At 47.1% G+C, this 13,457-nt stretch overlaps 2 protein-coding genes across 2 annotated transcripts in view; one reads left to right on the forward strand and one right to left on the reverse strand.

Annotated features, from left to right (window-relative positions):
- The first annotated feature begins 681 nt into the window (after positions 1-681).
- coq5 (coenzyme Q5, methyltransferase) lies at positions 682-8,166 on the forward strand. Its single transcript, XM_067228279.1, has 7 exons — positions 682-883; positions 1,405-1,554; positions 2,478-2,705; positions 2,910-3,016; positions 3,891-3,979; positions 6,588-6,699; positions 7,421-8,166. Exons 1-7 carry the CDS (start codon positions 682-684, stop codon positions 7,520-7,522), a joined length of 990 nt encoding a protein of 329 aa, XP_067084380.1. The 3' UTR covers positions 7,523-8,166.
- Positions 8,167-8,207: 41 nt separating this feature from the next.
- znrf3 (zinc and ring finger 3) overlaps positions 8,208-13,457 on the reverse strand; it is a 50,766-nt gene continuing 45,516 nt past the window's right edge. The window contains exons 7-8 of the mRNA XM_067228278.1: positions 13,350-13,452; positions 8,208-11,789 (exon numbers count right to left, since the gene is read on the reverse strand). Coding sequence (XP_067084379.1) covers positions 10,117-11,789; positions 13,350-13,452 — 1,776 coding nt within the window. The 3' untranslated portion in view covers positions 8,208-10,116. The remainder of the gene's footprint in view (positions 11,790-13,349; positions 13,453-13,457) is intronic.

Raw genomic sequence — 13,457 nt, forward strand, 5'->3', positions numbered from 1 at the left:
GCTTATCCCTCTGTCACCTTCCACACAACCAAGGCCATGAGAAAAGATAGGCTGCAAGCTTATCCCTCTAAACCAGTGCTGAGCAGCAGTTAATCCAACAATAGGGACAATGACTGTGAGTGTCTGGTTTCTATGGAGAAGAGAAAAGGTTTGGAAACAAAACCAGCCACTTTCTGCTCTCAAGGAAGAGAAGTCAGAAACGGGATCCGGGTGTTATAAAAACCACACCGCATTGTGGGGGTGAATACAAACCCGTCGCTTTTCAGACCGTTTCTTTTCAGTTCACTGAGACAGAGTAGGCCTATCGTCATTTTCTGAGATCTAGGTTATCAGTCTGTCTTCGGGTTACAATTCATCTTAATTAATTGTGAAATGTGTGAATCAATCAAGAAAGTGGGGGCATGTTTTCTAATTGACTTTTACTCTGTAGGCTATAACTCGAGACAACTGTCATCTCAGTATTCAAGCGTCTCATATATAGCGGGACAAGTTATCCCTTATTTCTCAGCGTGAGAAATTGTTGAAATGCGTAAGAAATACAAGGTGTTGCGTAAGAGCGTGAGAAATGGCTGAGAGCACTGCTGTATAAACTATGAAACTACAAAAAGGATACAACAAAATACATTAGCAGTCGCAGATATATGACGACTCCATGACGTAGCCATTAGGTAATACGACAACATGGCAGCCTCCATCAGGGTGCTTGCCCGGAGAATATCCCGTAATTCTCCCAGAAATATGAATACCAGCGAGGCTGGTCGGCTCTCTCGAACAATTTGTCCTTTGAAGCTTTCAGCCTGCCGTTGTTTTAGCGATGGTCACGCTGACAAAAGTACACATTTTGGTTTCGAAACCGTACCTGAGGGAGAGAAGGCGCAGAGAGGTGAGAACTGGCCCCTTCGCCCTCTGCTTATCTCTCTTGCAGACGAAGGGATTCACGTATATCTTTACATTCATTGTCCATTTTCTTTTTATTTGTCTATTTACTCAATTATATGTAAACATTGTTCAGTCTTAGTAGCTTGGCACATTTGGAGAGCGCGCATGACACGCCCACCAACCACTGTTCGTGCGTGGGCCATGTTGGCATGAACAGACCATGAAACAGAGTTAAATGAAGTAGCTTGATAGGCCGTTTTGGACTGTTGCCATACTAGCAATTTCATGCTGTTTAGTCCTGTTAGAGAGAAGGTCAGCATGCCTATTATGATGCTGTCCCCTGTGTATAAAATAACATGAGATTCTGCTACATTATAGATAAACAGGGTTATAAAATAGATTAACTAATCTAATGAACTTCATGGATTTGTGTGTTGCTGATTAAACAAAAATGTAAACACATTACTGAGGATTACCAAGGATCCACATTCTCTCTCCTGTGTGTGTGTCCATTCACATATCCAGTGTACAAGGTGTTTGAGAGTGTTGCCCAGAAGTACGATGTTATGAATGATGCCATGAGTTTGGGGGTTCACCGCTTGTGGAAAGACATGCTTCTACACGTCATGCACCCCCAGCCTGGAACACGCCTGCTGGACGTCGCCGGGGGAACCGGTAGGAATGATGATGATGATGATGATGAAAGCAGAGATGAGGATGCTGGCAAATCCATGATGGTGATGATAGATGATGATAGTAGTTATGATGGTGAGGAGGATGATGCTAGCGGCCAATCATGATGAAGATGATGCTAGCGGCCAATCATGATGAAGATGATGCTAGCAGCCATGATGATGATGATGATGCTAGCAGTCATGATGGTGAGGATGATGATGCTTGTGGTCATGATGGTGAGGATGAGGATGCTAGCAGCCATGATGGTGAGGATGATGATGCTAATGGTCATGATGGTGATGAAGATGATGCTAGCAGCCGTGATGGTGAGGATGATGATGCTAATGGTCATGATGGTGAGGATGATGATGCTAGCAGCCGTGATGGTGAGGATGATGACGCTAATGGTCATGATGGTGAGGATGATGATGCTAGCAGCCATGATGGTGAGGATGATGATGCTAATGGTCATGATGGTGAGGATGATGATGCTAGCAGCCGTGATGGTGAGGATGATGATGCTAATGGTCATGATGGTGAGGATGAGGATGCTAGCAGCCATGATGGTGAGGATGATGATGCTAATGGTCATGATGGTGAGGAGGATGATGCTAGAAGCCATGATGGTGAGGATGATGATGCTAATGGTCATGATGGTGAGGATGATGATGCTAGCGGTCATGATGGTGAGGATGATGATGCTAGCAACCATGATGGTGAGGATGATGATGCTAGCAACCGTGATGGTGAGGATGATGCTAGCAGCCGTGATGGTGAGGATGATGATGCTAGCAGCCGTGATGGTGAGGATGATGATGCCAGTGGTCATGATAGTGAAGATAGTGATCCTCAAAAAATTCTTAAACAGGAAGTCAAGCCAAAGCCGTTACACATCCTTGACTGATGAAGCGTTGTCCCTCCAGGTGACATCTCCTTCCGTTTCCTGGAGTATGTTCGCTCCCAGCAGGAGCGCCAGCAGCGCCGCCAGGCCCGCGGCCTCCAGACGCCGTCATGGCAACACATCTCTGAGAACTACGCCACAGCAGACGAGGGGGCGGGGCCCCAGGAGTCACGTGCTGTGGTGTGTGACATCAACAAGGAGATGCTGAGGGTGGGAAAGGAGAAGGCGGAGAACTTGGGCATCACCACCGGTAACTGTTTACCCGGCAGACACACAACTGTTTAGCTGGCTGTGTCTGTATACACATGCACACATACACACTTGTTTAGCTGGCTGTGTCTGTATACACATGCACACATACACACTTGTTTAGCTGGCTGTATCGGAACAGACCTGACACACACAAGCTCTTGTGTAGTGTAGAAACATAATATGGTGTGTGTGTGTGTGTCAGGTCTGTCCTGGGTGGTGGGGGACGCTGAGGAGCTTCCGTTTGACGATGACCAGTTTGACGTTTACTCCATCGCCTTCGGCATCCGCAACGTCACACACATGGAACAGGTGAGGTTCCTCTCAGTCACATGGATCAGGTGAGGTTCCTCTCAGTCACATGGAACAGGTGAGGTTCCTCTGTCACATGGAACAGGTGAGGTTCCTCTCAGTCACATGGAACAGGTGAGGTTCCTCTCAGTCACATGGATCAGGTGAGGTTCCTCTCAGTCACATGGAACAGGTGAGGTTCCTCTCAGTCACATGGAACAGGTGAGGTTCCTCTCAGTCACATGGAACAGGTGAGGTTCCTCTCAGTCACATGGATCAGGTGAGGTTCCTCTCAGTCACATGGAACAGGTGAGGTTCCTCTCAGTCACATGGAACAGGTGAGGTTCCTCTCAGTCACATGGAACAGGTGAGGTTCCTCTCAGTCACATGGATCAGGTGAGGTTCCTCTCAGTCACATGGAACAGGTGAGGTTCCTCTCAGTCACATGGAACAGGTGAGGTTCCTCTCAGTCACATGGAACAGGTGAGGTTCCTCTCAGTCACATGGATCAGGTGAGGTTCCTCTCAGTCACATGGAACAGGTGAGGTTCCTCTGTCACATGGAACAGGTGAGGTTCCTCTCAGTCACATGGATCAGGTGAGGTTCCTCTCAGTCACATGGAACAGGTGAGGTTCCTCTCACATGGAACAGCAGATGTTCCTAACACACAAAAGATTAGTACATAAACGTTCAGAACATATTGTATTAACAACAGCAAACCTTAACCATACGTCACATTGCAGTTTGTCCCAATAACCTTTGATACTGGGTTCTTGTGTTCATGTCTGATGCTTTATGCTACTAGTGTCTTTGTGATGCATAGATTTTAGATTTTTTAAATTGTGTGTATTTGTGATGCGTTGTTAATAAAGTTTTTATTCTGTGTTTCATTCAGGCACTTCAAGAGGCACTCCGGGTCCTAAAGCCAGGAGGCCGATTCATGTGTCTGGAGTTCAGCAAAGTTACCAACCCAGTACTGGCAAAGTGTGTATGAACTCTTTCTCTCTCACACACAACATGTGACAGCCTGACAACGATGTTAGGTGTGTTTGACTTCATGCGGCGCCGACAGCAGGCTGCAGATAGCTGACTTAAAGCAGTGAGTTCTGGTTAGACTTTTTGTCCGACTTGAGACGGCGCCGAGGCTAGGTCACTGTGACGTATGCCATGAAAGTACCGTGAGATCGATTCGAGAACTGCCGGCTGGTTCAGACAGCGCATCTTCTCCAGAGCAACTGCACGGACTCTGATGACGACACAGCTATTTTATGATTGGCCAGGCTCACACACAACAACTTTGACGCGTGTTTTGTATTTATTCTGACACCTTCAGTTTCGCTAATGCTCAAATCTGGACCAAACAGTACAATTGAATTAAATAGTTGCTTTTACTGATAGTATGCAATAGCCTACTATTGTTAAAGAAATTGTTTTAGTTCGCCTTTTAACTAACGGAAAGACTAGTTAGTTAAGTTATGGTTGTATTTCCAATCTGCAGATTGGAGAGAGAGTTTAACATAAAATGACAAATTTCAGTGCACTGGTTTGTGCAAGTTCTAACGCGTAAACAATTAAATTTGCAACCATGCAGTTTGTCAGCGATAAAGTAAGCAAACAGCGCTTGATCGGCCATGATTGTAAATGTGCCAGAATGAGCCAATAGGCTATGGATATTTTTTTGTTTTTCTATAGAACCTTGACAAAATGTTAAAAAACATATTATATTAATACAAAAACAGAATAATTAGCCTAATTCAAAAAAGTGCAACAATATTGATTGACTCCAATCACACTAAATCCTTTAAATACATTATATAAGTAGTAGGCTAAGTTTTATCTAAACTCATATGTTTGACGTAAACGCAGCAAACCACGGGAAGCAGAAAACGTCCGTCTTGACGGCTCCATTTTAAACTCCTGCCCCGACTGCAAGCGGAAACTCTCGCAGATCGGTGCATCCAGCCACAGTGATTTAACAAATGTTCTGTACATCTTCAATCAATTCTCAAAGTTTAAAAACAGCACTGGAACTCAGCAGGGTTGATGCAGTGTTTTATTGGTCCTCAGGTAACAAAGATTCCCAATAGAACGTGAGCATGATCTCAGGATCAGACTGAAATTCTCTCCGGACATTTCACTTTTATATTCTTCTCCCCATTGTATGGTAATATGGTACAATACTTGTTGGTTACATATACATTAGGCATTCTTACCCAGTGGGTCCCTTGTCTTAGGGGATTCAAATTACTAGTACTTTCCTTCATAGACAATTCTCCCAATTTAGGCCCGCTCTGACCTTGAACAGCCAGCTGCACTAGGCTCCTGGGCATAAGGCCACAAATATGTCTCATAAGTTATAGCTGGGCTTCCTGGTTCTTTATAGAAGCACACACATATTCTTCTCCCCCACTCAGCCCCTAATTATCCAGATCTTAATATTTTGGGCTTTATTTATTCTACCATTGTCTAGGGATAACAATAATCAGTCAAAAGCTTTGCATCTGGTTTCCAATAATATAACTTATACTAATATGGTTTCCAATAATATAGCATGTACTAAAAAGTGATTACAAGTTTCATTAAATCCATAATCATTACCCATCTTCATAATTACAACAATACGATGTTTTTTCCACAATAACAACCAGCTGCAGCCGATGTCGAACACACCTATTGACAGGAAAATCCAATAGTTCTGTTCCTCCCAATGAAAATAGCTTGGTGGCCCTTTAAGGTCTAATTTGCAACTGGGTTCAGGTGTGCAAACAATAGGAAGACCGTGTTTGATGATTTCTCTCTACTGTGAGCATGGTAGTCTAACCAAGGATAACTTAAGGATCAACATAGTGTTTTCACATACAAATACAGGATGCCTGCGCACTGGATTATGAATACAGAGAACCTTTAAATTGGAGTTTGTGCTTCTGTGCCTTGAACTGAGGGGGTCATCATCTGCATGACCAAGGGACAGGTAGACTGAACTGCCATATGGTATCTTAAGTTATTTTCCTCATGAGTTATGTGTTCTTTGTGCCTGGGTATCAGCGCCATGAGGGAGTTATAAAATGAACCTTTAATTGAGTGTTCAGAGAAATGAAAACAAGGAGACAACAGTGAAAGGGATTTTGTTCGACTTCCTTTGGAGTAGGACTTGCCTTTGATACCTGACTCCATTATGAACTCTTACGACCATTTAACGATATGCCTGCTGTAAATATATTGGTTATGGTCATCTCAGATAATGCTTATTTCATGCAATGAAAAAGGGTTATGAAACTGGTCTAAGTCATGTTGTTGCAACATGGCACCCCATAATGCTTTAACAGGAAGTCAAGCCAAAACCCTTGACATTGTAGCAATTCTAACACCGAATTTACAAGTTCTCCTCTGCAGAAAGCAAGCAAGTTAGTTGTAACACAGCATTAAGACTTCCACTCATCATGATGTAGAATATATGACCTGTTCATACACACACACACACACACACACACACACACACACACACACACACACACACAATCAAAACTAAGCAGCATCATACTAATGGTGCCCTCTCTCTCTTTAAATAACCCCCCCCTTCCTCTCTCCATAGGCTGTACGATGCTTATAGTTTCCAGATGATTCCAGTGTTGGGGGAGGTGATCGCTGGGGACTGGAAGTCCTACCAGTATCTGGTGGAGAGCATCCGCAAGTTCCCAGACCAGGTGACACCCACCCTCACCTTCAACACACAGCAACTGACATGGCCTCACTTCCACAACACACAGGCAACTGACATGGCCTCACTTCCACAACACACAGCAACTGACATGGCCTCACTTCCACAACACACAGGCAACTGACATGGCCTCACTTCCACAACACACAGCAACTGACATGGGCCTCACTTCCACAACACACAGCAACTGACATGGCCTCACTTCCACAACACACAGCAACTGACATGGCCTCACTTCCACAACACACAGCAACTGACATGGGCCTCACTTCCACAACACACAGCAACTGACATGGCCTCACTTCCACAACACACAGCAACTGACATGGGCCTCACTTCCACAACACACAGGCAACTGACATGGCCTCACTTCCACAACACACAGCAACTGACATGGGCCTCACTTCCACAACACACAGCAACTGACATGGCCTCACTTCCACAACACACAGGCAACTGACATGGCCTCACTTCCACAACACACAGGCAACTGACATGGCCTCACTTCCACAACACACAGCAACTGACATGGGCCTCACTTCCAGTCCATTCATGTTATTGATTGATGAGTAGCTCCAGTCTCAGAATGTGTCCAGGCTTCCTTCACCCTGGGATATTGTTCTCCTGTGTCCCTGAGGCTGACGTTGCTACTCAGAACAGGATGTTACCGCGTGCTTGACTGAACCTCTCTTCATCACACACTACAGGAGACCTTCAAAGGCATGATGGAGGACGCTGGTTTCTACTGTGTCCGGTACTACAACCTGACAGGGGGGGTGGTGGCCCTCCACTCTGGCTTCAAACTGTGAGCTGCTCATCAAGCGAACAGCTCTGGTCTATGGGCTCTCCTCCACCCAGCCTCTGCGAAGCTACAGCTCTCAACAACTGAATTGTCACTTCTGATGGCAAGGAAACGGGAAACCATTTCCTAGTGAGCTGTATTTGTCTGGAGAATGACCGTCTTTACTTCCTAGGAGTGTTTTTGTACTATAGATGACGTTTCGAGTTGTTTCGGTTTGACTTCTGTGGATGGACACTGACAATACGGGTGGCGCTGTCGTCATGGTAACGGCACACCAGCTGTTTATGAATCCCCGAAAGGTGTGTTCTAAATAAACATGTATTCAAAGTCAGATTTGCTATGTATTTTGCTATCAAATCAACTTTACATGCTTGGAAAAGGACAGTCAGTCTCACCTTTTGCGTTTCTTTTCCAGAGGTAAACGTACAGTACTGTGTGCCAATGCGCCATCTAGTGTTCAAACTTAGTCAACACAGGTTCTGCATCTTGGTGTCTGTGACGTTATGCTGAGATGTCTGCTGTTGCGTGTCGGCCAAGTAAAAAAGAGGAAGGAATGTGAGCTCCTCACTGCACTCTCTTCACTTTGAAGGGTCACAATATAGAGAAGGAAGACGCCACCACATTTACTTGAATAAAACTGTATATTTTACAGATCTTTGTACATTTTAATTACAAAACTGTACTGATACTAAAGTTTTAAAATCAGTTTTTGGTCAGAGAATATTTAATTGTCTCGTGTGCAATTATCATGTATTTACAAACGTCTCATGTTAGTGATTTCTCAAAAGGCAACCAAAAAAAAAAAGAAGTTCATCCACTCTGAACATAAGACATGGCTTAAAGATAAATATATTAGTAAATAAATATTCAGAGAACTTATTTCCATTTATGAAATGTGCTTCTATACACATACAGAAATATACACAGATTTCTAGCCTGGTAATGGTGACGGAGAAAATAATTATATTCTTAAAAAATTAAAAAATATTAATTTTTTGTACACATTTTCTGTTTATACAATCTTAAGTGCTACAAACAATAAAAAAAATTAAATAGTGACTCAAGTACCCCAAAATGTTATATTTGCAGTACACGTCTCTATGCAAAGGCAAAAGTTAGATTCTCACTGTCACTGATTACAGCACTGGGTTAAGATATAAATAGTTCTTACTGAGCGATGGCCTCTGGAGAGAATGCGTACATTTCATAGAAACATATAGAGCAGTCTGTAGAACAAACAGACAGGCATGGATGACCAAACTGTGATACCGTAAGCCTGTATGCTTTCTGCGATTTATATAGAGAAAAAAAATCTGATATTTAATGTATTGAACTGCATTTTGTGTGTAAAAAAACAAAAACAAAAACATAAGAACAGTTGCAGCACAGTGTCCCTTGTGGATTTCAATGTTTACAACTACTATCTTTAGGCCTTTTGAGACACACGCAACCCTCGCAGAAGCAGCTCCCTTCGAGCCAATCAGGGCGGGGGACATGGAGCTTGTAAACTCCAAGTACAGCAGGGTTTGACGTCTACTCGTCTCTTTCTTTCGGTTCTCTAAATATGACTGTCGTTTTGGTCTTCTTTCCAAACCGAAGTGACAAGGATGTCTCAGAGCTGGTCTGAGGACTTATCGGCTACCCATAAGGCTTGATCTGGCACGTCTTCTAAAACGGGCACAGAACTTAGAAATACATGAATTCTGTATCGAATGCAAACTTAGAATTCTGTCAGCTCAATATTTATATATCTATCTGTTGGTAGTGTTCTAAACATTGTGCTGCTTTACAAGATATCAAAACAGACAGACTGGGTCTAGTGTAGCTTAATCTGTGACTCTGGTTCCCCTTCGACTTCCTCATCCCCCCCAAAAAAGCAAAAAACAAACGTCTTGTTTTGGTATATTTCTGTTGAACTTTTTCATCTGAGTTGGTGGTTTGTTGAAGCTTCATATAGGCAACTGTGCATTCATGTACATACATAGGCATCTGTATGCATATACATATAAGTTTGTGTGACCAAAAATGAACAGCGTCAGTTTGAAACAAAGGAGAGAATTCTCAAGTCTCGCACAAAATGTAGTCCACTTCACCCCAACTTGAGCATACCAAGTCGGCAAATAAAAAATAAAAAAAAGAATCTCACAAACTGGCCCTCTTACAACTGACCCCCATTCAGTTGTTTGTGGAGAAGGCCTGGTGAGGCCACTCCCAGGAGCCCAGGCAGTGGCCTGGTTAGGGCCCCGGACCCCAGACTGAGGTGTGGTCGGGACCCCAGACAGTGGCAGGCACTTCCAGTTCCCTTACCTACCCCTACCAGGACGACCTTCAGTCTCGCCCCCTAGCGGCAGGAGAGGAGCAGATCCTGTAGTGGCCACAGGAGCAAACTACACCACACCCAGACACGGCAGACTCTGTAGAAGTCCACACCTTCTAATCTGGTAACATTCAGTGCTCAGAGAGCTAGAGCAGAGACAAGGCAACTGAGGGTTTTCATTCGCTGGCTGGCTGGCTGGCGAGTCACCAGAAGGGTATGGCTCGATTCCCGGTTCCTCGGGTAGAACTTCATACCTCATGACGCACCTCTGGAATTGCGCCGTTTCACGATGCATCGTGGGTAGCGGAGCACTGCGGGTGAAACAGAGCCCTAGTTTCTTCTTCCTGGGCGTGGCTGTGACCCCTGAACTGTCCTGACAGGAAGTACCCTTTGCCTGCCTCCTGTCGCTCCCCTGTTCGCCCCTCCCCTTCCCCTGCGACGCCGGCAGCCAAAAGGCTGCTCTGAGTCTCCGCCCCCAGGCCCAACTCGCAGTCCGTGTCCTCGGGGATTATGGGTATTCTCTGGCTGAGCTCGCAGCAGCCTTGTCCGGAGCAGGCGTCCGAGTCCGTGTGCGCGTAGTGCACGTTCACGGCGTAGTCCTCGCCATAGCGCCCCCCGGTGGCTCGGTGGGCCTTCATCTCCTGGTAAAAACAACAAGGCAGGGCCTCGTAGGACATCGGCTCCGACGGCTCGCACATGTGCTCGGGAGCGTAAAAGTTTGGGGAGGTGGAGCCTTGAAACTCCGCCCCCCTGTGACAGTGCCCCGAAGCGAGAGGCCCCGCCCTGTCCGGGTCCTGCCCCTGGCACTCCAGGTTCGGGGGGAGCACCTCGAAGCAGCAGCTACACGTCGCCGCCCCCAGCTCCCCCACCACCACCGCCTCCTCCTGCCCCACCTTCCCCCTGTCTGCTCCAGCGCCCTCTAGTGGTCCGGATGAGGTAGTGCTAGCGCAGCAGGCCTCCCTGCTTAGCTCCAAGGGTGGGGCGCCACTGTATGGGGGCTCCCCAGAGAGGGGGGGGTGGGGAGGAGAGGGCTGGGGGTGCTCGTGTCCCGAGGGGGCTGGGGTGAGAGAGTCCTCCCCGCCGCCGGACGCCCGACACGGGCTCTTGCTGCGGTAGACGTAGGGGTCGTAGTCACTGCTCAGGGAGCTCCGAAAGGTGGAACAGCTTCCGTACACGCCCTGGTTGCTGACCTCGGTGCAGTCCAGCATGGAGTCGCTGGAGGAGCAGTGGCACTGACCAGAGCTGCTGCTGCTGCTGTCGCTGCCCGGGCAGTCGGCTAGGTAACCGCTGCACACCGACCGGTGTCCGTGGTAACAGCCCAGACCTGAGGTGCTGCCGGCGTCCCCCAGGCGCGAGCTGGAGGCGGGCGCCATGTGGACCACGGTGGGGTACAGAAGCCCCTGCTGGAAGGCTCTGCTGTGGTGGCCCTTGTGGGGCCCTCCGCTAGCCCCCAGGGGCCCCCCCACGGCCGAAGCCGCGGCCCCCTCCGTCTGCTGCGGGAAGGTCAGCCCCTGGAAGTAGTAGTGCTGGTACATGGTCTCGTACTGCGAGAAGCAGCCGCCCCGCGAGAAGCTACGCCCATGGAACTTGGGTCTCTTGAAGGCGGCGTGGTGGGGGGGCGCCTGGGCTGGGTAGGCGGGGGGGCCGCGGTGCTCCAGGCCGCAGTGGTGCGGGTTGAGGGAGTGGTCCAGGTGCAGGGTGGGGTGGTAGCCGCGCAGGAAGGCGGAGGTGGCCCGGGCGGGGTAGAGGCCGGGGGGGTCGGGGTGCTGGTCCATGGTCAGCAGGGTGATGGGGTTGCCGTGGGGGTCCATGCTGGTGCGGGTGGGGTAGGCGGTCACCTGGCCGGCGCGGTGGACCCTGCCGGGGTAGTGGACGGGCAGGACCACCCTCTGCTGACGGCTGTGCAGCGGACTGACTGGTTCCATACACACCGGGCCTGGGGGACCCTTCTTTTGCTCTGGGGAGGGAGGTGGCAGAGAGAGAGGGGGGGGGGAAGGGGTAGAGTGACAAGATAAAGAGGATGGGGGGGGGGGGGGGGGCAGAGATTGATAAGGATGTTCTATAAAAACAAACTTAACCCACTCCTCCCTTAAAGAGCAGGGGGGTGTTCCATCCCAAGCTGCGCTTACACAAACGTCAACTTAGACTTAAGCCTCAAGCCGTTCCACCAACAAGCAACGCTAATTCAATGAAATAAAGCCCAGACCAGGCGATCGTTGAAAAGAAGAGTTATGTCGCAAAAAGCAGAGGGTAAACCAGCAGGGCGGAGTTACTTTCAGCAGCGTGACTGGATTTTTGAGTTTTGGGGAGTTATCCCCAAAAAGGGCAACATTGCAGCAATTAACAGAGCGAGGGAGACGACTTGGCAAAACATTGCTGACCGTTTAAAAGCGTAAATTGTAGGTCTACCTAGGCTACGAACATAATTAATGCATTTACTGATAATTAGCGTAATTTGATGAGTCTGAAACCATCCCGACAGTAATCACTGCCCTATACACTCAACAGGAGGTTGATAATAGCCAAAAAAAAGAATGTGGCAGCAAGTGAAAATTACATTTGGATGTAAGCAAAATAACTTTGGCACACACATTTTTTTAACTGATGGGCTAAATGCTTTAAAATAAAAAGGGAAAGTGTCCGTGAATAAAATTGACTGAAATAAGTATTTTTGCACAGATCCAGCACAGACTTCATTGAGTCTGGCTGCATTGAGTTTGCTTTCTTATGAGTGGTTCCAGCAGACTACATACTCTACTACCCTCCTTTCTACTAAGGACGGTAGGCTATTATTATGTGTTTACTGCCATCCTTAAGTGATGTTTTTTTTGTGGTATATTTTTTAAGAATGACAAATCCATCTAGAAACTATGCTGGGCCTGCTGAACCTACACCTCTTCCACAGATACTGGTCAGGGAAGCATTACTTCTGTCTCTGAAGACCCTTGGGGCTGGTGGGATAAACACTTTGTGTATAATCAGAGCACCTGCATCCAACAGGGTTGTCAAAGGACGGACACGGACATAATTGGTCGGAACTTCTCTAGACGCACTGCTTAGTTTAGGCCTAATGTCAATTAACATGAACTAATGAATGGCTTTTGAAAAGTGCCATGATTTGGAGATAAAGTAAACACGTAAATTCATTCATGCTGGGTCGTATTGTGAGAAAAAGAGAAGTCTGCACTTATGTTTCCGAACACGGACAGAACAAAAAAGTGCTAATAGACACTCGACGGAACTGTCTTTTTAAAGATATTTCCACCCGTTTGAAATTCTTTGCAACACAGCTAAATTCAGCTCGACTTTTAGCCTGGCACGGAGCAGGCTAGTTCAGAGGTATAAGTTACCTTGGTTACTTAGCTAGGACTAGAATAAGCCACCTTAATGGAACGGAACTCTCGCTGAAATAAGTGAGACTTATTGAAATAAGCCTGGCTTTTCCTTAATCTACATTGATGGAACACCCCCCCCCCCCCCCCCCAGGACAAGACCAGCGCCAGGGAGACTAACTCACCGATGATGTTGTGTCTGCAGTGGGGACAGGTGTGGTGCTGCAGCAGCCATGGGTCCACACACCTCTTATGGAACCTGTGAGCACAGGGGATGACCCTCAGCTCCTGTG

Source organism: Osmerus mordax, chromosome 24 (genome assembly GCF_038355195.1).
Source record: "Osmerus mordax isolate fOsmMor3 chromosome 24, fOsmMor3.pri, whole genome shotgun sequence".
Taxonomy (NCBI): Eukaryota; Metazoa; Chordata; class Actinopteri; order Osmeriformes; family Osmeridae; genus Osmerus; species Osmerus mordax.